This window comes from Xenopus tropicalis, chromosome 1 (assembly GCF_000004195.4).
Source record: "Xenopus tropicalis strain Nigerian chromosome 1, UCB_Xtro_10.0, whole genome shotgun sequence".
NCBI lineage: Eukaryota > Metazoa > Chordata > Amphibia > Anura > Pipidae > Xenopus > Xenopus tropicalis.
Genome location: NC_030677.2, coordinates 56,426,222 through 56,449,965, shown reverse-complemented (window position 1 = coordinate 56,449,965; position 23,744 = coordinate 56,426,222). Strand labels below are relative to the sequence as shown.

General features: G+C 41.4%; 2 protein-coding genes and 1 long non-coding RNA gene across 3 annotated transcripts in view; all 3 read right to left on the bottom strand.

Moving 5' to 3' along the window:
* The window catches only part of LOC116408478 (transmembrane protein 131-like), a 38,043-nt gene extending 15,195 nt beyond the window's left edge, over positions 1-22,848 (bottom strand). The window contains exon 1 of the mRNA XM_031895492.1: positions 22,801-22,848. The gene's annotated coding sequence lies outside the window, so the exon portion shown is untranslated. The remainder of the gene's footprint in view (positions 1-22,800) is intronic.
* On the bottom strand, positions 19,785-20,679 carry LOC116408479. Its single transcript, XR_004220976.1, has 2 exons — positions 20,559-20,679; positions 19,785-19,878 (listed from the first exon to the last, which is right to left on the bottom strand). It is a non-coding gene; the product is annotated as an uncharacterized LOC116408479 (long non-coding RNA).
* A 134-nt stretch (positions 22,849-22,982) lies between the features above and the next one.
* Positions 22,983-23,744, bottom strand: part of LOC116411987 (protein kinase C delta type-like) — a 17,973-nt gene continuing 17,211 nt past the window's right edge. The window contains exon 10 of the mRNA XM_031904743.1: positions 22,983-22,989. Coding sequence (XP_031760603.1) covers positions 22,983-22,989 — 7 coding nt within the window. The remainder of the gene's footprint in view (positions 22,990-23,744) is intronic.

The window sequence follows — 23,744 nt, the reverse complement described above, 5'->3', positions numbered from 1 at the left end:
GAAAAAGTCACGACAATTCGCGAAAGTCGTAATGGCTATGCAAAAGTCATGACAATTCACGAAAGTCATAATGGCTATGCAAAAGTCGCAGCAATTCACGAAAGTCATATTGGCTATGCAAAAGTCGCGACAATTCGCGAAAGTCATAATGGCTATGCAAAAGTCGTGACAATTCACAAAAGTCATAATGGCTATGCAAAAGTCGCAGCAATTCACGAAAGACATAATGGCTATGCAAAAGTCGCAACAATTCACGAAAGTCATATTGGCTATGCAAAAGTCGCGAGAATTCACGAAAGTCATAATGGCTATGCAAAAGTCGCGACAATTCACGAAAGTCATAATGGCTATGAAAAAGTCGCGATAATTCGCACAAGTCGTAACGGCTATGAAAAAGTCGAGACGGTGACGAAAAAATCGCAAAAAACACGAAAAAGTCGCAAAATGTTCGTTTCCAATCCGAATTTTTCCCATTTGGGATTCGGATTCGTGGGTTAGTAAATCAGCCCCTAAGTGTATAGTTAGCATTTCACAGACTGTATTTAGAGAGTTATAAGAATAGCAGTGAACGTGTCTCTCTCTCACCGGCTCCTAATGTTCCACTGGTCAGTGAGTTACAATAGCTGCCTTTCCCTGAGGGCTCTCCACACCCATTCCAACACTGTTTTTTTAATATTATGTAATTCTGCACTTGCAATAAATACAAGCTTTAAACATTTCTTGTTTTCTCTTGGGCAGCACAGAAGGTATGTAAGAGACTGAAAGGTGGTGCAAATAAGAAGGGTTCCATAAATCTACATTTACACAAGCAAATATATCTGATTTCCCAAACACCCAGTACCACAAGTATTACTTCAATAAAGGGCCTGCAAACAGCAAAAATATTTGACATAATAATGGAATGTGTGGAATTTTGGTTATGCACTTTTCTGTTTAAGGATCCACAGGCCGCACAGCTGAAGCATTCCCGGAACTCACTGATATAAACTGGATATTGTGCTTCTGCTTATTCCCAAATCTCTGCTGTTAGTATTATAGTGTAGGGATCCCCAAAATCGGGTCCCCTAGGATGGTTGCCCCCAGGATGGACCTCAAGGGAGGGTAGTACTTTAGTAGTGGGACACCTTGGTTGGTTTGGCACTATAAGGGTTAACAGGGAGTTAGCTTCCCTGCAGTTCACAGTTAGGCCACAGGGTGCACACAGTATATAAGGCTGTGCAGCCATGTGCTTTCAGGTCTTCCTGCCTGGGACCCCTCTGGCTAGAGGATAGTGACAGGCTGGGTTTAGAGAGGAAGATATCAGTCATAGGCCGCTCTAGGAGTGGCAGACAGGGTATTTAGCTGGGCAGCTTGGCCCCACCAGGAGACATATTGAGATTAAGATCTCCCAGCACTAATAGCTGGAGTCAGGGACTAAAGAGATAGGAATAGGAGTTTGCCTAATCCGGGGGGATAGCCGGGTGACATTTCCGGGGTGAGGTGTCCAGGGGGTGTCCGCTTGGCGTGAGTACCGGGGATAGCCCTAGAGAGGGTATTCCGGCGTGAGTACCGGAGGGAACCCCAAAGGGAGGGTCATTTGGCTGGAGTGTTACCGGTATCCCAGGAGAGAGGGACTCCTGAGGGATAGAGAAGGTATCCTGATATATCCTGTGTTTCCTGTATGCAAAAGCTGTCTGCCACTCCTCAAATAAACACAACACTTGGTTCAGCATACTTCAGAGTGTGTGTGTATTACTCCTGGAGGATCTACACTACCTGGTAAGGATATACCCCATTGAGGGGGCAAGGTACTAGGAGTGCTGGGAGTCCCCAAGAAGGAGTACTATATTAAGATCTCAGGAGGGGAGTTATAGTTCATTCTATCCCTATCCTGGGTGGAGGCACGCCAAAGTATAAAGAAATAGCTGTTCCCCATAGTAAGCGGGGCTCAGCACTCCTGAAAGCACCAAGTATAGTGACATATCAGAAGGTAGTGCCACAACCGTTTAATAAGTGGGCTACATAGCATTATAACAAAAAAAACAAATAACCTGTAAAATACAGCCTTTATAAACAATATGAGTGATGTCACTTGTCTCAGATGATTTACTGAAACATATGTATTTCAAGAAATAATCTACCCCATGTTGCAAAAGGTTCATGAACTTCATAAAGGCATTTAGCTTCCTGCATTGTGCTTTTATATGTCCATGGAAATCCTCTTTAGATGTCTTTATTATTTACAAACAGGGGTACATTATTCCCTATATTGCTATTATTAGAATTTTGTATTTTTATTAGGGATGCAACAGTGAAGTAAGAGTGCATAATAATTTGCCACAAATAGCTACTGAAAGTGATACTACAGGTTACTTGAAAACACATATTAGCAAGTACATGAAGTTATTTAATTGGACAGGTATCTCCAACCTTTTTCACTCATGAGCCACACACATGTAAGAAGTGTTGGTGAACCACACAAGCATGAAAACGTTCATTGGGGATGCCAAATATGGACTGTGATTGACTATTTGATAGCCGCCTATAGACTGCTAGCCTGCAGGAGTGAAACTGTGTCTCTGTGCTTCCAAACTTGCCTACAAGCCAAAAATGTAAAAATGGGCACCTACTTTGAGGCCACTGGGAGCAACATCAAAGGGCAACATGTTGCTCCTGAGCCACTGGTTGGGGATCACTGTAATAGTAGGTGCAAAGTTTGCTATGTCTTCACTGATAGCAACCAATAAGCAGGCAGCATTTACTGGTCTCCTACTTGATCCAACCATCTTATTGATTGCTATGTGTTACTGCACCTGGGCAGATTTTGTGCCTTTTAATATATATGGGGGTAGTGACATTAAAGTTCATCCCTAGCTTTTGACCAACTTGTGTGTTCAAACCACTATTTTGGGGACCCCACATACAGTTAGGGGTTTTTGTTGATAACAAGTTGTCTAATGCCAGGCAGTGTCATTCTGTGGCTACTAAAGCAAATAAAGTGCTGTCTTGTATAAAAAAGGGCATTGACTCAAGGGATGAGAACATAATTTTGCCCCTTTATAGGTCCCTGGTAAGGCCTCACCTTGAGTATGCAGTGCAGTTTTGGGCTCCAGTCTTAAGAGGGATATTAATGAGCTGGAGAGAGTGCAGAGATGTGCAACTAAACTGGTTAAGGGGATGGAAGATTTAAACTATGAGGTGAGACTGTCGAGGTTGAGGTTGTTTTCTCTGGAAAAGAGGCGCTTGCGAGGGGACATGATTACTCTGTACAAGTACATTAGAGGGGATTATAGGCAGTTGGGGGATGTTCTTTTTTCCCATAAAAACAATCAACGCACCAGAGGTCACCCCTTTAGATTAGGAACGGAGCTTCCATTTGAAGCAGCGTAGGTGGTTTTTCACGGTGAGGGCAGTGAGGTTGTGGAATGCCCTTCCTAGTGATGTGGTAATGGCAGATTCTGTTAATGCCTTTAAGAGGGGCCTGGATGAGTTCTTGATCAATCAGAATATCCAAGGCTATTGTGATACTAATATCTACAGTTTAGTACTAGTGGTTGTATTTATAGTTTATGTATGTGAGTGTATAGATTGGTAGGTGTGGGTTAGGTGTGCTGGGTTTACTTGGATGGGTTGAACTTGATGGACACTGGTCTTTTTTCAACCCTATGTAACTATGTAACTATAACTATGTAATTCTGTAGCCTTCCAGTCAGCCACAAATGACAGGACTGGATGGCTTGGTCACCACAGGTCTGGGTAACTCACATGATGACTCCAGCATGTCTGAGAGAAGGTTAATTAGCATTACTAGCTTTTGATGTACTGCTGCCGAGTATAAGCAGGGCTGATCCCAGACTGTTAAAAAACTTTTGAGCTAATCTAAATAATAAAGTGACTGAGGGGAGAATTATCTACATCAGATGGAAATAGTCCTCTAAACCAGTTACCTATAATTATATTTAATCAATCTGGAGAATTTAAACTGATAAATAAGCAGTCCGAAGGCTACAGGTTACACTACAGGTTATGTAGCCACAGTATTTTGGGAAAGATATAAACCTTTCTCAGGTACAAGAAACAAGTCAAGTGAGTTGATATAAACTTAAATAGCATAAGATCTAAGGAAGTTAAAAGTCATATCATAACCCTAGCCTAGCAAATTAACTGGGAATTGTCATTAAGGAGGCGAACTGAATGGGTAAAAAAGACACTATATAATTAGTGTTAAGAGCTACCTTGCTAGACAAGCTAATACTTAAGGTGGCCATACACGAGCAGATCCGCTCGCTTGGCGATGTCGCCAAGCGAGCGGATCTTCCCCCGATATCCCCACCTACGGGTGGGCGATATCGGGGACCATTTAGGTAAAAAAAATAATAATCCGATCGTTTGGCCCTGGGGCCAAACGATCGGATTATGTGGGCGGCAATGGGCAGTCGGATCGGGGACCGCATCAACGAGCCGATGCGGTCCCCGATCCGACCAGATTTTCTAACCTGGCCGATCGAGATCTGGCCAATTTCAGGCCAGATATCGGTCGGCCAGGCCGCTCTGCTCTCCCCATACACGGGCCGATTAGCTGCCGAATTGGCAGCTATAGTCGGCCCGTGTATAGCCACCTTTACCCTTCTGTAAAAAAGTTTAAGAGAGATAACACATCAAATAATTTTCTGCCAGGCAATTCTGCAATTAAAATACCAAGAAAATAAGGAGCAAATGCAAATCTGTTCAGAACACGTTTAAGTGGAAACAGGGACTCTTCACATTTCCACAACTGGCGAGTAGGGGTACCGTATGTACTCGAGTATAAGCCGATCCGAATATAAGCCGATGTACCTAATTTTACCTAAGAAAACTGGAAAAACTTATTGACTCGAGTATAAGCCTAGGGTGGGGAATGCAGCCGCTACTGCTAAGTTTCAATAATCAAATAAATAACAGATAAATAAATAGATAACTTTAGGGAAAGAAAAATGCTACAGCAGCAGACAAAAGCAAGTTTAGGAACGCTAAGGAAGCTGCCATACTAATTATCAAGGACCCCAGTGTACAAGTCCCACCACAGTACTACAATAGTAGTTACAAGGGCAAAATAATTCTTGATGCTGGACTTAATACAAATTAAATTTTTGTAAATAACAAGTTACTGTACCAATTACTTACTCTGGCTTACTCTGGTTACGTGCACCCACCCTCCCTCCACTTGTGTCCGTGCATACACCTTAAATTGTTAAATAAGTATTTCACTATAAAAAGAATGATTTTTCTTTTTTAATGTGCCCTTGTTGATTAAATAATATTTCCATTTTGCTTTTACCCCAAGATTTTACTCATTGGACCTATAATACTGGGGGCCCAAAACAAACACACCGTTTGGTCTTCACAAACTTCACAAACTTTTTACACCACCTAGTTACTAACACCTACAGGGCACACTAATATGCAAGAGATAGACTGCTTGCGTATGGCCTGCATTCTGAGCAGGCATTTCCTCGGCTTTTCTCTCTCGCTGTCAGACAGCGTATGTGCAGAAAGTACTGTTTTTTTAAACTTACTTGCGCTTGGAGGAAAGGTGCAAGAAACGGTGTAAGGCGATACGTACGGCCGACAGGTGCACGAACAAGAGAAATACCATACGCGTGGCGTCGTGCGCATGCGCCGGCGCACGGAGACGCACGCACTCACCCACCGGCGCACGGACGCACACCCGACCACGGGGGGGGCGGGTTCAGGTCCGTGCGATCGAGTTACAGCACGCCGGCAGGGCGGACACAAGTGGAGGTAGGTAGGTAGGAGGGAAGGTATACTCGAGTATAAGCCGAGACTTACTTTTTGAGCACATTTTTTGTGCTGAAAAACTCGGCTTATACTCGAGTATATACGGTATATTCAGATACATTTTTTTAAAATCACAATTGCATGCAGTCTGATCAAAACTTTCTCAATGAACTGTTCCCCCGAACTCATAAACGTTGTGTGTTTGCTACAGAAACGCTACTAAAGTTTATATCAACAAAGCTGCTGTGTAGCCATGGGGACAGCCATTCAATACTAAGCAGATAACAGATAAGCTCTGTTGAATATAATGGTGTTTTATCTGTTATCTGCTCTGCGCCTGTGCCTTTTTCTCTTTTGAATGGTTTGCCCTGCATGGTGCACTGGTGTGTTGCCTCTGTAGAAACCCTACGATGAGTTTATAAAAACAAAGCTTGCTGGTAGCCATGGGCACCATTCAAAGAGAAAAAGGCACAGGCGCAGCAGAGCAGATAACAGATAAAACACCGATTATATTCAACAGAGCTTATTACTGTTTTTATCTGCTTAGTATTGAATGGCTGTCCCCGATGGGCTACACAAGCAGCTTTGTTTTGATATAAACTTAGTAGCGTTTCTGTAGCAAACACACAACGTTATGAGTTCGGGGGAAACAGTTCATTGAGAAAGTTTTTTTACATAGGACTGCATGGCCAATTGTGATTTTAAAAAATGTATCTGAATAACCGTATATACTCCGAGGTATAAGCGAGTTTTTCCAGCACAAAAAATTGCTCAAAAAGTAAGTTCTCGGCTTATTACTCGAGTTATACCTTCCTCCTACCACCTTAACCTCCACTTGTGTCCGCCCTGCCGGCGTGCTGCTAACTCGATCGCACGACCTGAACCCGCCCCCCCGTGTCGGGTGTGCCGGCCGTGCGCCGTGGGTGAGGCCGTCGTCTCCGTGCGCCGGCGCATCGCGCACGACGCCACGCGTATGTATTTCTCTTGTTCGTGCACCTGCTCGGCCGTACGTATGCCTTAACACCGTTTTTGCACCTTTCCTCCAAGCCAAGTAAGTTTTAAAAAAACAGTACTTTCCTGCACATACGCTGTCTGACAGCGAGAGAGAAAAGCCGCAGGGAAATGCCTGCTCAGAATGCAGGGCCATACGCAAAGCAGTCTATTCTTGCATGATTAGTGTGCCCTGTAGTGTAGTAACTAGGTGGTGTTAAAAGTTTGTGAACGTTTGTGAAGACCCAAACGGTGGGTTGTTTTGGGCCCCCAGTTTATAGTCCAAATGCAGTAAGAATCTTGGGGTAAAAGCGCAAAATGGAAATATTATTTAACAACAAGGGCACATTAAAAAAAGAAAAATCATTCTTTTTATGTGAAAGTACTTATTTAACAATTTAAGGTGTATGCACGTACACAAGTGGAGGGAGGTGGGTGCACGTAACCAGAGTAAGCCAGAGTAAGTAATTCGGTACAGAACTTGTTATTTTACAAAAAATTTAATTTGTATTAAGTCCAGCATCAGAATATTTGCCCTTGTAACTACTATTGTAGTACTGTGTGGACTTGTACACTGGCGGTCCTGATAATTAGCCTATGGCAGCTTCCTTAGCGTTCCTAAACTTGCTTTTGTCTGCTGCTGTTAGCATTTTCTTTCCCTAAATTATCTATTTATTTATCTGTTATTTATTGATTATTGAAACTTAGCAGTAGCGGCTGCATTCCCACCCTAGGCTTATACTCGAGTCAATAAGTTTTTCCAGTTGTCTTAGGTAAAATTAAGGTACATCGGCTTATATTCGGGATCCGGCTTATTACTCGAGTACATACCTACCCCTACTCGCCAGTTTGGAAAATGTGAAGAGTCCCTGTTTCCATTAAACGATGTTCTGAACAGATTTTGCATTTGCTCCTATTTTCTGTATTTTAATTGCCAGAATTGCCTGGCAGAAAATTATTTGATGTGTTATCTCTCTTAAACTTTTTTACAGAAGGGAAAGGTGGCTATAACGGGCCGACTATAGCTGCCCAATTCGGCAGCTAATCGGCCCGTGTATGGTGAGAGCAGGCGCCCTGGCCCGCCGATATCTGCCTGAAATTGGCCAGATCTCGACTCGGCCAGGTTAGAAAACTGGTCGGATCGGGGGACCGCATCGGTCGTTGATGCGGTCCCCCGATCCGACTGCCCCATTGGCCGCCCACATAATGCCGATCGTTTGGCCCCAGGGCCAAACGATCGGATTATTTATTTTTTTTACCTAAATGGTCCCCGATATGCCCAACCCGTAGGTGGGGATATCGGGGAAGATCCCTCGCTTGGCGAACATCGCCAAGCGAGCGGATCTGCTCGTGTAGGGCCACCTTAAGTATTAGCTTGTCTAGCAAGGTTAGCTCTTTAACACTATTATATAGTGTCTTTTTACCCATTCAGTTCGCCTCCTTAATGACCAATTCCCAGTTAATTTGCTAGGCTAGGTTATGATATGACTTTTAACTTCCTTAGATCTTATGCTATTTAAGTTTATATCAACTCACTGACTTGTTTCTTGTACCGAGGAAAAGGTTTATATCTTCCCAAAAATACTGTGGCTAATTACCTGTAGTGTAACCTGTAGCCTTCGGACTGCTTATTTATCAGTTTAAATTCTCCAGATTGATTAAATATTAATTATAGGTAACTGGTTTAGAGGACTATTTCCATCTGATGTAGATAATTCTCCCCTCAGTCACTTTATTATTTAGATTAGCTCAAAAGTTTTTTAACAGTCTGGGATCAGCCCTGCTTATACTCGGCAGCAGTACATCAAAAGCTTAGTAATGCTAATTAACCTTCCTCAGGACATGCTGGATTCATCATGTGAGTTACCCAGACCTGTGTGACCAAGCCATCCAGTTCCTGTTCATTTTGGCTGACTGGGAAGGCTACAGAATTACTATTATAGTTACATAGTTACATAGGTTGAAAAAAGACCGTGTCCATCAAGTTCAACCCATCCAAGTAAACCCAGCACACCTAACCCACACCTACCAATCTATACACTCACATACATAAAACTATAAATACAACACTTAGTACTAACTGTAATAATTAGTATCACAATAGCCTTGGATATTCTGATTGATTCCAAGAACTCATCCAGGCCCCTCTTAAAGGCATTAACAGAATCTGCCATTACCCACATCACTAGGAAGGGCATTCCACAACCTCACTGCCCTCACCGTGAAAAACCACCTACGCTGCTTCAAATGGAAAGCTCCGTTCCTATCTAAAGGGCGTGACCTCTGGTGCGTTGATTGTTTTATGGGAAAAAAAGGAACATCCCCCAAACTGCCTTAATCCCCTCTAATTTACTTGTACAGAGTAATCATGTTTCCCTCGCAAGCGCCTCTTTTCCAGAGAAAAACAACTTCAACCTCGACAGTCTCACCTCATTAGTTTAAATCTTCCATCCCCTTAACCAGTTAGTTGCAATCTCTGCACTCTCTCCAGCTCATTAAATCCCTCTTAAGGACTGGAGCCCAAAACTGCACCGCATACTCAAGGTGAGCCTTACCAGGGACCTATAAAGGGCAAAATTATGTTCTCATCCCTTGAGTCAATGCCCTTTTTATACAAGACAGCACTTATTTGCTTTAGTAGCCACAGAATGACACTGCCTGGCATTAGACAACTTGTTATCAACAAAAAAACCCCTAACTGTATGTGGGGTCCCCAAAAATAGTGGTTTGAAACACACAAGTTGGTTCAAAAGCTAGGTATGAACTTTAATGTCACTACCCCCATATTATATTAAAAGCACAAAATCTGCCCAGGTGCAGTAACACATAGCAATCAATAAGATGGTTGGATTCAAGTAGGAGACCAGTAAATGCTGCCTCTTATTGGTTGCTATCAGTGAAAGACATAGCAAACTTTTGCACCTACTATTACAGTGATCCCCAACCAGTGGCCAGGAGCAACATGTTGCCTTTGATGTTGCTCCCAGTGGCCTCAAAAGTAGGTGCCCATTTTTACATTTTGGCTTGGTAGGCAAGTTTGGAAGCACAGAGGACACAGTTTCACTCCTGCAGCTAGCAGTCTATAGGCGGCTATCAAATAGTCAATCACCAGTCCATATTTGGCATCCCCAATGAACGTTTCATGCTTGTGTGGTTCACCAACACTTCTTTACATGTGTGTGGCTCATGAGTGAAAAAGGTTGGAGATACCTGTCCAAATTAAATAACTTCATGTACTTCCTAATATGTGTTTTCAAGTAACCTGTAGTATCACTTTCAGTAGCTATTTGTGGCAAATTATTATGCACTCTTACTTCACTGTTGCATCCCTAATAAAAATACAAAATTCTAATAATAGCAATATAGGGAATAATGTACCCCTGTTTGTAAATATAAAGGACATCTAAAAGGATTTCCATGGACATATAAAAGCACAATGCAGGAAGCTAAATGCCTTTATGAAGTTCATGAACCTTTTGCAACATGGGGTAGGATTATTCTTGAAATTACATATGTTTCAGTAAATCATCTGAGACAAGTGACATCACTCATATTGTTTATAAAGGCTGTATTTTACAGGTTTATTGTTTTTGTTATAATGCTATGTAGGCCCACTTATTAACGGTTGTGGCACTACCTTCTGATATGTCACTATACTTGGTGCTTTCAGGAGTGCTGAGCCCCGCTTACTATGGACAGCTATTTCTTTGTATACTTTGGCGTGCCTCCACCAGGATAGGGATAGAATTGAAACTATAACTCCCCTCCTGAGATCTTAATATAGTACTCCTTCTTGGGGACTCCCCAGCACTCCTAGTACCTCTGCCCCTCAATGGGGTATATCCTTTACCAGTTAGTTAGATCCTCCAGGAGTAATACAACACAACTCTGAAGTATGCTGAACCAAGTGTTGTGTTTATTTGAGGAGTGGCAGACAGCTTTTGCATTACAGGGAAACAACAGGATATATCAGGATACCTTCTCTATCCCTCAGGAGTCCCTCTCTCCTGGGATTACGGTAACACTCCCAGCCAAAATTGACCCTCCCTTTGGGTTCCCTCCGCGTACATCACGCCGGAAACCCTCTCTAGGCCTATCCCCGGTACTCACGCCAAGCGGACACCCCTGACACCTCACCCCGAAAATGTCCCGGCTATCCCCCGATTAGCAACTCCTGATTCCTATCTCTTTAGTCCTGACTCCAAGCTATTAGTTGCTGGGAAGATCTTAATCTCAATATGGTCTCCTGGTGTTGGGCCAAGCTGCCCCAGCTAACATACCTCTGTCTGCCACTTTCCTAGAGCGCCTATGACTGATATCTTCCCTCTAAAACCCAGCTGTCACTATCTCTAGCCAGAAGGGTCCCAGCAGGAAGACCTGAAAAGCACATGGCGCACAGCCTTATATACTGTGTTGCACCCTTGCCTAAAACTGTGAACTGCAGGGAAGCTAAACTCCCTGTTAACCCTTATAGTGCCAAACAACCAAGTGCTCCCACTAACTAAAGTACTTTACCCTCCCTTGAGGTCCATCCTGGGGGCAAACCATCCTAGGGGACCCGATTTTGGGATCCCTACACTATAATACTAAAACAGCAAGAGATTTGGGAATAAGCAGAAGCACAATATCCAGTTTATATCAGGAGTTCCGGAATGCTTCAGCTGTGCGGCCTGCTGGATCCTTAAACAGAAAAGTGCATAACCAAAATTTCCACACATTCCATTATTATGCTCAAATATTTTTGCGTTTGCAGGCCCTTTATTGAAGTAATAACTTTGTGGATTACTGGCGTGTTTGGGAAATCAGATATATTTCTTGTGTAAATGTAGATTTATGGAACCCTTCTATTTGCACCACCTTTTTCAGTCTCTACATCCTTCTGTGCTGCCCAAGGGAAACAGGAAATGTAAAGCTTGTATTTATTGCAAGTGCAGAATTACATAATATATAAAAAAACAGTGTTGGAATGGTTGGAGAGCCTCAGGAAAAGGCAGCTATTGTAACTCACTGACCAGCTGGAACATTAGGAGCCGGTGAGAGAGAGAAAACACGTCACTTTGCTATTCTTATAACTCATCTAAATACAGGGTCTGTGAAATGCTAAACTATACACTTAGGGGCTGATTTACTAACCACGAATCCGAATCCCAAATGCGGAAAAATTCGATTGGAAACGAACATTTTGCGACTTTTCGGTTTTTTGCGTATCCACTTCTGTCTCCGACTTTGTCATAGCCGTTATACGACTTGTTCTATATTATCGCGACTTTTCATAGCCATTTGACTTTCGTTTGAAAAATGTCGCGACTTTTGCATAACATGTAGACTTTCGTGGAATTCTCGCGACTTTTGCATAGTCAATAATGACTTCTTATGATTCTATCTTTTGCATAGCCATTATGTCTTTCGTTGAATTGCTGCACTTTTGCATAGCCATTATGACTTTTTTTGAATTGTCACGACTTTTTGCTATTAAGCCATTATGACTTTCGCGAATTGTCGCCCGACTTTTGCTATATCCTATATATGACTTTCGTGAATTGCTCACTTTTTGCCATAGCCATTAGACTTTCGTGAATTGTCATGACTTTTGCATAGCCATTACGACTGGTTCGCTATATCGTGACTTTTCGATTAAGCGCTCGAAAAATTTGCCCGACAATTCGCGAAAAAGTTGCAAAATATCCGATCATTTTACGAAAAAAACGCATTTGACGCTTTTCGGACATTCGTGGATTTGATTAGAAATGTGCCCCTTAGCTTTATGATGTTTAGAATAAGCCAAGTTATTTTATTTTTGCCCTATCTGAGGAATATTTGATTGTGCCCTGTCTAGGGATACCTGCAAATCTTTTTACTCCTTTACCATGAAAAAACATAACTATGTTTTCTAGGGTATGCTGGCAGGGCCTCTTTCAGCTGTCTGATGAGATGCATATTGGAAAATGTTAGCAGTTGAAATCTAGTCCTGGTAGTTTGTCTCTTGTAGCACTTGTAGTAACACACATTGCCTGCTTGTCTATGATATATCTCCTATAACTCCCCTGGGTGGCAGAATTGCTTATATATCTTAGCATATAATGTAATATTATAAAATGAAAGTGTTGCCTTTATTTGAATAAGCAAAAATTCTATGTATATGATGTAAGATACCAAATCGTTATTAATATTTGTGTTTGCAGATGATAATGCATGTACATATGGTGTGGGTTATTTAATGCAATGCAAAGTGTAAAAAAGGGGCAGAATTCCCATGTTTTCAGCGCTTTGTCTCTGCCTTGCATTTTAAAAATTGCCTCAGGTCACTGTGCTTTAAAATAGATCACAGAGACCTGTGATATAGTGAGTATAACTCTGTCTGCCCTTGGCAGAGCTGCATTCATGGAGAATAGGGGAAGCAATGGCCTTTCCTCTCTCCCTCCTCAACCACAAGTTAGGAGTGCTGGTGGCACAGCACTCTACCTTCCTCCTTAGTTCTCTGGAATTTATTGTCTCTGGACAAAGTAAATGGCCCATTTGGCTGAACATTGGCAAATGGGTGTGGCTTCCAGGCTCTTGGCTCTCCACATAGTATTAATCCAGGCTCGACTAGCAACCTGTGGATTCTGGCAAATACCAGAGAAGCTGCTGCAAGACATGGACAGTCAATAACTATTTGGTGAGCCTGAAGGGCTGTTTGGGGCCCGTGTACTTGAAACACCAGGCCTATTTTTAATCCTGTATGTCTACTGCACAGTTATACCACTAAGCCAACTCAATTGCCCAGTGACAGAAACTGCTGTCCACAGCTTTCTTTCTATTATGCTCTGGCTGCTGGGCCTAGTTTCAAAGTTCCTTTTTATCTCAGAACTCTTGTACCATGTGTGTGTCAGCTTTGCAGGCAGAGGGCCATGGACAGAGCAAGTTTCTTTGCACTTCCAATTCCAGTAGGTGCTTAAAGGACAGTAACACCAAAAATGAAAGGTGTATAAAAGTAACTAAATATAATATGCTGCTCCCCTGCACTGGTAAAAGTGTGTTTACTTCAGAAAGTCTACTATAATTTATATAAATAAGCTGCTATGTAGCCATGGAGGCAGCCATTCAAAGGAGAAAAGCCAAAGGCACATAGCAGATAACAGATAAAACACTATTGTATTCTACAGAACTTATCTGTTATCTGCTATGTAACCTGTGCCTTTCTCCTTTTTCCAGCTTGAATGGCTGCGCCCGTGGCTACACAGCAGCTTATTATATAAATTATAGTAGTGTTACTGTAGCAAACACACCAGTTTTACCAGTGCAGGGCAACAGTGCATTATATTTTTATTACTTTAAAGCTCTTTCATTTTTTGGTGTTACTGTTCTTTAACTTTAGCTCTTGTGTCAAACTACTACTGTCTTTCTGGTCCCTAAACCTGTATGTTTTTTTCCTGCTTTCTTATAAATCCATACCCTTGGCACATGGCTCTAATTTACCTCTTGTAATTTATTGCCCTCCTTGTGCTTTAGTGACTGATAACACTGAAAACAAGCAGGAGTTTAATATCAAAGTGATAATACCTGTTTCCTCTTATTAAGTTCTCCTATAACTGGTTGAGGAGAAGTTTGCATAATTACTTATAATATATGATAAACAGCTATAAAGATGTGCAGAGACAGGTATAGTCGAGAGATCAGTAAAATCCACTACAAGTACAGACACATTCAGGTTTTCACAATGAAAGGCCTATAACCAGGAACTGATGCAAATCCATTGTATGGTTTTTTGGAAGTGTTGGTAATGCTCACTTGGCTACAGTGACTAGGAATCCCAGGAAGGACTGAACTTATAAGGGAACTTGGTAGCCAACCAAGGCAGAGCTGGGCCAAATAAGGTTCAATAAATTACTCCAAAAGTGCCCTCTTCTGCTTTAGACTTAGCGATGAGGTCTTATGAGGTAAAGAAAAAAGAGAAAGAAAAAAAAATTATAGTGTAATACGTTATACTTTGCAATGTGCACTCCACCTGTTGATAACTTTTACTTATATCACCCTTTTGTGCCCAATTGTGATATCCCTTTCCGATTGGCAATCTACTTACAGACCCCTTGGGTTTATATGGCATCCAATTGGTTCATTTGTAGCTCACGACTCTCTGCTTTCCCACCTCTTAATTTCAGGCAGTGTTAGGAACCACTTCACATTTTCCAAACTTTAGCAACTTTAGGTTAATTCCACGACCATTCTGTTTCCCTTCCCCTTCTGTGCATTTACTTGTGGGATAAATGCATAAGCCAATATGTGTATAAACTTAACTTCCCAATACACTCACAAACAGAGTATATGATGCGCATGTCAGGAGTCACTGGTATGGATCAGGTGGCTGCTTCCTTTTTCTTTCCCTGTTCACGACCTGCAGTGTCGCTTCCTGGGTTCAGCAGTCCTGCCCTGTATAGTGCTCCTCCTATGTGTCCTCTCTCACCGCTGACGCGTTTCGCCACTTCCGGCTTCCTCCTGAGCCACCATTGCTTACTGCCAGACACATTTAACTTAAAAAGTCATTCATTTATATCTATCATGTAATTAACAGGACACCCTCATATCAAGTTACACAGCACTTTAATGTATACATGAATTTCACTGGCATGTCAGAGAAATACAGCACTTCTTTATAAGAAACCATTGCGGCTCTGCACAGGACGTCCAGCCTCCCTGTTCTCAGACTGGCACAGTTGCACACTTAAACCCAACTGGGCTGCACTACTGCCAGCCATTCATAATGGATACATCAGACAACTTATGGGCACCAATCATATATCATTCTGTCATCGGTGCTTCCTTTCTACCCATGCACTTCGCCTTATGCTTTTTGTGATGTTAATAAGAAATTATTTTGACTACTATTCAGCCAACTTGTAAAAATTGCCACAAGCAAGAGTGAGAAAATAAGTGTAAGTAGAAAAATGCAGACAGACTATGTTGTGTGAGGCACCAGCCCAAAAACTCTGTTCTGGTGCTAACTGACGCTTAACCTATGTTATATGCTATACATGGTGCAACCCTGCCGAGTGGATAGCCATCTTTCTGTTGCTGCATTCATTCAGGATAAAAGCCTAAACAAATCAGGACAGCATCCTACTTCTCTCACTTCCTAATAGACAATGCATCATACATAGGGTGTATTAGCAGATATCGGTATGGATCTTCAGCATGCCATACATTACGCCAATAATAATAAAAAAACAATATTGTCTGTATGTGTATGGGCAGGCATCAGAAACATTACCTTTACCAAATCAGAAGGAACTAGAAACAGTGCCAAATGTGTGGAAACTACAGCATACAGAATGTAAAAGAAGAAACTCGCAGAACGTGCATGACACTGTGGCAAATGGAGTCTTGGCTTGAGGAAAACACATTAAAAAGGTGATTACAATAACATTTGCTTTAATTACGTAATATTTTATATTCGGATTCAGTTATTAGACCTTTTCCCACAATAAACAGGACTTTCATCATCTGAAAAACGTAGGATGGGAGGGTGACAAAACAAGCAATAGATTATATTCAAGCAAGGGCCACGACTAAATGTAAAAAGTCACAAGACGAGTGAGGCCAAGTTGTCATGCAATAAAAATCAAGGAAACAAAAGCTTATCCGTTTGAAAGGAGTGGGTGAAGGAGGCACCTTGCAGGAAAAAAGCTGTTTCTCTTTTTCTTTTTTCTGCAGAAGATCTGTTTTTATTCCAATTTTCATTTTGGAAAATCCCATCCCTCTTGTCGATGGGGCTTTTTTTCCCTAAGTGGCTCTTCGTGCTGGAAAATACAAACATGACATCACTTTAAAAGAAAGCAGAGCAACTGTGCTTACCTGGTTTGTCTCAGTCTATGAAGATTTGTTTTCAGTTCACTAACAATTTATCTCAGTCAGCATAACTAAGGCCGAATGCCAAAAAATACACAAAAGTGCTATACAGTGAACATCTAAACACCAAAATTAGATTTACGACAATGCAAATGGCCTTTATAATCACCACATCTACCATGGCAAGTGTGTGTGCACAACAGGCTAAATCACAATATGAAAAGTTGTCAGGAGCTTATGGCACCGTGAGATCGTGGATTTGTGTTTTTTTTTGCATTATACCAGAAATAAAAGCTACAAAAATGATAATGCATAAATTTGAAAGCTAACTGTAAAGCATCAAGCACCAGCTGTAAGTTATTGCTAAAGAATAGGACTGATTCACTTGATTACTGGATACTACATTCTGGCTTTACTGTAACGAGTACAAAACTAATACTTCAACGGGGCTTTTAGACGTTTAGTATTAGTCACAGAATCAAAGTAAACATACAGTATGTATAACCCCACAGAGCCCTCTAGAGGACAGCTGGTGTAAGTTGTGAGTAGATGTCTTGAGATTCTACAGGACTCACACAGGAACTGTTTAAATGTATAAAAATTGGAAAGTACTATGAAAGCCATCTAGGTTTTGTAGGCAGGTGAAGAGAAGTGGATCTGCTCTCATCTACCTGCCTACAAAACACAGCTAGAGAGAAGCAAACCCTCACCTTAGTGTGCCCTTACCCTTAAGTAATGCCAATAGTCAATAGTTGTGTCAAGAGGCAAAAAATGCCAAGCCAAAGTGAAATGGCCACTAGATATTTCAGTCCATTACTTCAAGAAATACTTAGCATAATTAACTAAAGTAACCTATAATGACATTTGCACACTGGTATCAAATATATGAGGACTAGCAGGAACCTTGATATAGAGGACAGATAAATGACAAAGTAGAAGGCCTTATTATCTCATAATGGTACCTTAATTGCTGCAAGTGCATCATTTCGCCCACAAAGTTTCTCCTCCCTGGAAGTGCTACGGGGAAATCTCCTCATTAGAAGCATCTTTTGCTGCTTGTTTTCTTGTAGATTCCAAGACCTCTCTGTGTGAGGTAGGGGGTGTCTGCTGCCTGTTCCCTGAAGTCACAAAAAAGGGAATTTAGGCTTTCAGTCTTGTAGATGATTTTAGTTATATTTCCAATTAAAAATTAGAAGCAGGACTTAAAGGAAAAGCATTTTAGCATTTTATTGGAAATTGATTAATCACAATAGTGCAAGCTAGAACACTATATTTATTCGGCTAAATGCTTTACCATACCCATGTAAAAGCCATAGAAGCTCCCTCTGTTTAAGATAGTAGCTGCCATTTTAGCATGGTCTGACTTCACCTTCCTTCACACTGCAACACTGGAACAGCTCTAAGCTCAGATTACACACCAAAGAGGGGAGGGGGAGAGAGGAGCAAACTGAGCAGACTCGTGCCCTGCCCTGAAGGATTTTCTGAGAGCATAAAATCTGACAAGTATACAGAATAAAAGGAAAGAAATGCAGTGTTTATTTTCACTGAGGACTCAGAACAGCAGTTCTGTAAGAGTTATGGCTGTATTCACATAGACCTAGTTTTGATAAAGATTACGTAGTTTTCCTTTATCCACAGATCTGAAACAACTATATATCTTTTTTTTAAAATGATGTTATGTGTGCAGCAACACTGACCAAACCCTCACAATACTATTCTGATGGTAAAGAAAACAAATGAAAAACCCAGTGCTTACCATATCTGTCCTTCTTTCTTACAGGTTAAAAAAAAAAGATGGTAATAAAATGAAAGCAGCTCTAAGAAAGAAAGAAATTTACCTCCTTCACATTGCAAGGCAGATACACATACGTTCACATATTTTAAATGTAAAAACAGCTACATAAACTGGGTCCAAAAGAGTACAGGCGTGTTTTTATAAGTGCTTGTGCAGTGTTAACTGACACATTCAAGAATGAGAACTAAGAAATGAGAGCTAAAGCCCTAACTAAAGAAGAAATGTTGTACATTAGGTTCTGGGCTTCTGTACCAGCCCAAGGCAACCACAACCCTTTATCAGGGAAGATCTGTGCCTCCAAAAGATGCCCCCAGTAATTCCCTATTTTGCTGCTGCTGTCAGTTACCTGAGCTTAGGGACAAACAAACAACATATAGAATATAAATGTGAATAGTAATTAATACAGATACGTACTACATGGCAGCTCAGAAAACCAGTGCAATTAGCATCAGAGTTTAACGATCAGCCCTGTAGCATCAGCTTACACGACAAGCTCAACCTCATTTTTGCTTGATAATTGTGACAACCCCTAGGTTAGCTTCCCAACAGCTGCTCAGAACACACTGAGCACATGAGTGTTTGCAGGCACTTCCCAAGATGGGAGCTCCTCTGACAGGTTGAAGTACTGGATCATTTCTTTAGGCTGATGCAGTAAGTACAGTATATAAAATTTAGCATTTTCGTAGTTAGTTCCTTTTAATGTATGCCATGGGGGACAGATGTGAGGTCACTGTAAATACTGTACCAGTACCAGTCCCTGACAAGCTTGCGTAAATTTAGTTTAATCAAAGTACATCAAGGACCAAAAAACTAAACCATTTTAAAACACTCAGATGCTGACACTACAAGGATAACACTGAGAAACATGATGGGCACAAGATGTATAAATAATTTACCCTCATTCTTCTTAGAAACAGTCTGAGATTCCATCTGTGGATTTGACAGATCTTTGACAGGTGACTTACAGACATTTTACTAGGCACAGGAAGATCACAGAAGTCCGGCTGCAGTTTGGGCTCAGATAGACTCTCTGATGTTTTCAAATTTGTTTCCACAGGAAACATACATAGAACAGGCTTTTCCTTCAAAGGGCTTTCATTAGCAGTCCTTTGTTGGAGGTGAGGATCTTGCTTTGCAGGTTCCTCTTTGCCCAGATTGCTGTCTGGGCTGGATAAGTGCCTTTCATTATCCGTATCTCTGGATTCTGTAGAATTAAGGTTCAGGATCTCATTACAATCAGAGTCCTTTGGGGTAGCAGAGGGCATATCTGAGGTTTGCTGTTCACTTGCATCACACAATGTGGCAACACTGCTTGCTGTGCTGCTTGAGGATTTTGCTTACACTGTAGTGCACCGAGCACTTGTGCTTCTTCTGAGAGTGGCTGTACGGTGCACGACCCCTCTTGGATGCATTCTTGGCTTCTGTTCTGGGGTGCTGTGACAGTCAGACACCCTCTTCCTTTTCCTCTATCAGGGGAGCTAAAGGAATCTGTGTAATTCTTGCAACTTCCCCTGAATAATGATCAAGAAAAAACATTTAGGATGATGTAAAAAGAAAATGCAAGATACAAAGATAGATACAGCACTAACTGAAAGTACAATTTTCACTTAAAAGGTGGTATAAAACTTTACATGAGAGGGGTGTCAATTTCTGCTAGCACTAAGTACAGGATTATAAATGGGAGAGGTAAACAGGGATTGCGTATGCCTATGTAGTATGTTAAAGATTAAACCTATTATAAGCAACTGATCCTTGCTATTTATTTTGAGAGAAACTGGAAATCAGAAAGAAAAGTATTCACTTTATTCATGCACATTTTAGAAGACAATTATGATATTTTAGGTGAGAACACTAAATACACAATCTGCATAAAGAGACACAAAATTTAGGAAAAATCAAGCCCTAAGTGTAGTGGGGTAGTGGACCAAACTTTAAAAAGAAAAGCTTTATATTTGTAGGCAGATAAAGGAGACTATTCAACAATATTTATCTGACTAATACAATCACATATTGGCCAGGCCATCTGTTTGGCCTACAAGATGCTTACTTGGTTTGGAGATGACCAAAATGGCAGCTATTATTAGCCATGTGTGGTTAACTCGGCAACTGTGTGAGTTGCAGAACGCAGCAACTTTTCAGCATAAAACAAATAATATTCCCTAACATTATTCCCAAATGTTATGGTGCCTACCTGACACACATCACAGTAACCTTCCAGAAAGAATTTTCCCAGCTTGGGTCTGGAACACCGTCTGCACACAGTGGGAGCAAATGGTGAGGCAGAGTCACGTTAAGTGTAAAACGAAACTCTAGATTGGGAAGCACTCACAAGAGTCAACTCACGGAATGACCCACGAAGATGTGAAATCTGCAATGACCTATCCATCAAAAGAAGAAACTGGTTTCAAACTTAAAATATCATGCAAGTATTCTCAAGACATTACAGCCACAAACATGAATCTATTTTATTGGAATTCCACGTGAAAGACCAATACAAAGTGGTGTACACGTGAGAAGTGGAATGAAAATCATACATGATTCCAAACATTTTTACAAATAAATAACTGCAAAGTGGGGTGTGCGTAGTTATTCAGCCCCCTGAGTCAATACTTTGTAGAACCACCTTTTGCTGCAATTACAGCTGCCAGTCTCTTAGGGTATGTCTCTACCAGCTTTGCACATCTAGAGACTGAAATCTTGCCCATTCTTTTTTTGCAAAAACAGCTCCAGCTCAGTCAGATTAGATGGACAGCGTTTGTGAACAGCAGTTTTCAGATCTTGCCACAGATTCTCGATTGGATTTAGATCTGGACTTTGACTGGGCCATTCTAACACATGGATATGTTTTGTTTTAAACCATTCCATTGTTGCCCTGGCTTTATGTTTAGGGTCGTTGTCCTGCTGGAAGGTGAACCTCCCGCCCCAGTCTCAAGTCTTTTGCAGACTCCAAGAGGTTTTCTTCCAAGATTGCCCTGTATTTGGCTCCATCCATCTTCCCATCAACTCTGACCAGCTTCCCTGTCCCTGCTGAAGAGAAGCACCCCCAGAGCATGATGCTGCCACCACCATATGTGACAGTGGGGATGGTGTGTTCAGAGTGATGTGCAGTGTTAGTTTTCCGCCACACATAGCGTTTTGCATTTGGCCAAAAGTTCCATTTTGGGTTCATCTCACCAGAGCACCTTCTTCCACATGTTTGCTGTGTCCCCCACATGGCTTGTGGCAAACTGGCAAACGGGACTTCTTATGGTTTTCTGTTAACAATGGCTTTCTTCTTGCCACTCTTCCATAAAGGCTAACTTTTGTGCAGTGCACAACTAATAGTTGTCCTATGGACAGATTCCCCCACCTGAGCTGTAAGATCTCTGCAGCTCCCCCAGAGTAACCATGGGCCTCTGGCTGCATTCTGATCAGCGCTCTCCTTGTTCGGCCTGAGAGTTTAGGTGGACGGCCTTGTCTTGGTAGGTTTACAGTTGTGCCATACTCCTTCCATTTCTGAATAATCGCTTGAACAGTGCTCCGTGGGATGTTCAAGGCTTTGGAAATCTTTTTGTAGCCTTAAGCCTGCTTTAAATTTCTTAATAACTTTTATCCCTGACCTGTCTGGTGTGTTCTTTGGACTTCATGGTGTTGTTGCTCCCAATATTCTCTTAGACAACCTCTTGAGGCCGTTCACAGAGCTGCTGTATTTGTACTGACATTAGATTACACACAGGTGCACTCTATTTAGTCCATTAGCACTCATCAGGCAATGTCTGATGGGCAACTGACTGCACTCAGACCAAAGGGGGCTGAATAATTACGCACACCCCCACTTTGCAGTTATTTATTTGTAAAAAATGTTTGGAATCATGTATGATTTTCGTTCCACTTCTCACGTGTACACCACTTTGTATTGGTTTTTCACGTGGAATTCCAATAAAATTGATTCATGTTTGTGGCGTAAATGTGACAAAATGTGGAAAAGTTCAAGGGGGCCCGAATACTTTTGCAAGCCACTGTATGTTAGGAAGCTAAATATAGTGTGGCATAAATATTTGCTAAGGCATGCTGTTAATGATTTCTGAATAATTCTCACACATGCAATTAAGTTTCCATGCTAACGGGCAGAATTCTCATCTACTACTGGCACTGCAACTATACTGTGAGGATGGAAATATAGACTTGTTTTAGGCATCAACATTAGTAAGGGCAGTCAAACAGGACACTTCCTAGCTCTGGACAGTCTGTATTCCCACCATTTCTTACTGGTTCAAGTTTTTAACTCTCCATGCATCAAGGGAGAAAAAAAGTGGCTGAAATATTAAACATGTGGCTTGTAACAGGGAAACAGTTTTTTTACTCTTCTACAGTATTATTTAAATTTTGGCAATATCCAGGTTAATGACCTAGCTATACAAAACTGGGCAAAAATAATTTGAAAAAACCCTTACACAATACTAATTTCTCTAGATGAGTTTTGGTTGAGAGAAAAGGCATGGCAGTCCCAGCACTTCAAAACCAAAGCCTGGCAGCTGTAACCATTAATTTTCATAGACCGTATGGTTATGGGCAGGGAACCAATCTTCTCAACTCTGAAAACCTTTGTGATTGATAAGATCTTGCTTGCTTTCCTTTAAGCTCTACAAAATACATAAGATGGGAAAAAAGTCAATTTTAATTATCTGAAATCAAATACATGCAAAACAGTAAAGATCATTAAGTGTACTGGAGACATTTCCCTTCCTGGTACAGGTAATAGATGGACCACACAGCAAGCGAAGTATGGAAAGAAAAAGATAATTTTAAATGATTCAAGATGTAAACAGTGCTATATTGCCATTCCCTTTATGGGTATCACAGAAGGCAGAAAGGATAAAGTGCATTCATACTACAATAAGATAGGACTGAACTAAATGGGACTGCCAGTAAATGTCTTAAAATCCTTTTTAAATCAATATCATTGGGCCCCTAAACTTCTGCAGTTTATGTAACTTATGCAAAAACTTACCTATCTTTCATATCAAGCAATGACAGCACAGAGCAGGAGCAGGTTAATTTAGGCAAAATCCACTGAACCCCCAATAATAGGTTTCTTAGTCTCATGCCACACATTGCGTATGTCGCATATTTTCAGCAAGCTGAGAAATGCTGAGAATATGTGCCATACGCTCCTACCTGTGCCTGAACCCGAATGAATGGAATATGCTTCAGTGCAGGCACATGTAGCCGAAATCACAAAAAAAGTGAGACTTTGCATTTTCTCACATTTTTATGCGGATTTCAGTGTATTCCATTCTTTGGTGCAGCCACAGGTAAAAGCGTATGGTTTATATACTCGCCAACGTTTTTCGGCTTGCTGAAAATATACACCATACGCATTAGCCTTAGCACATTA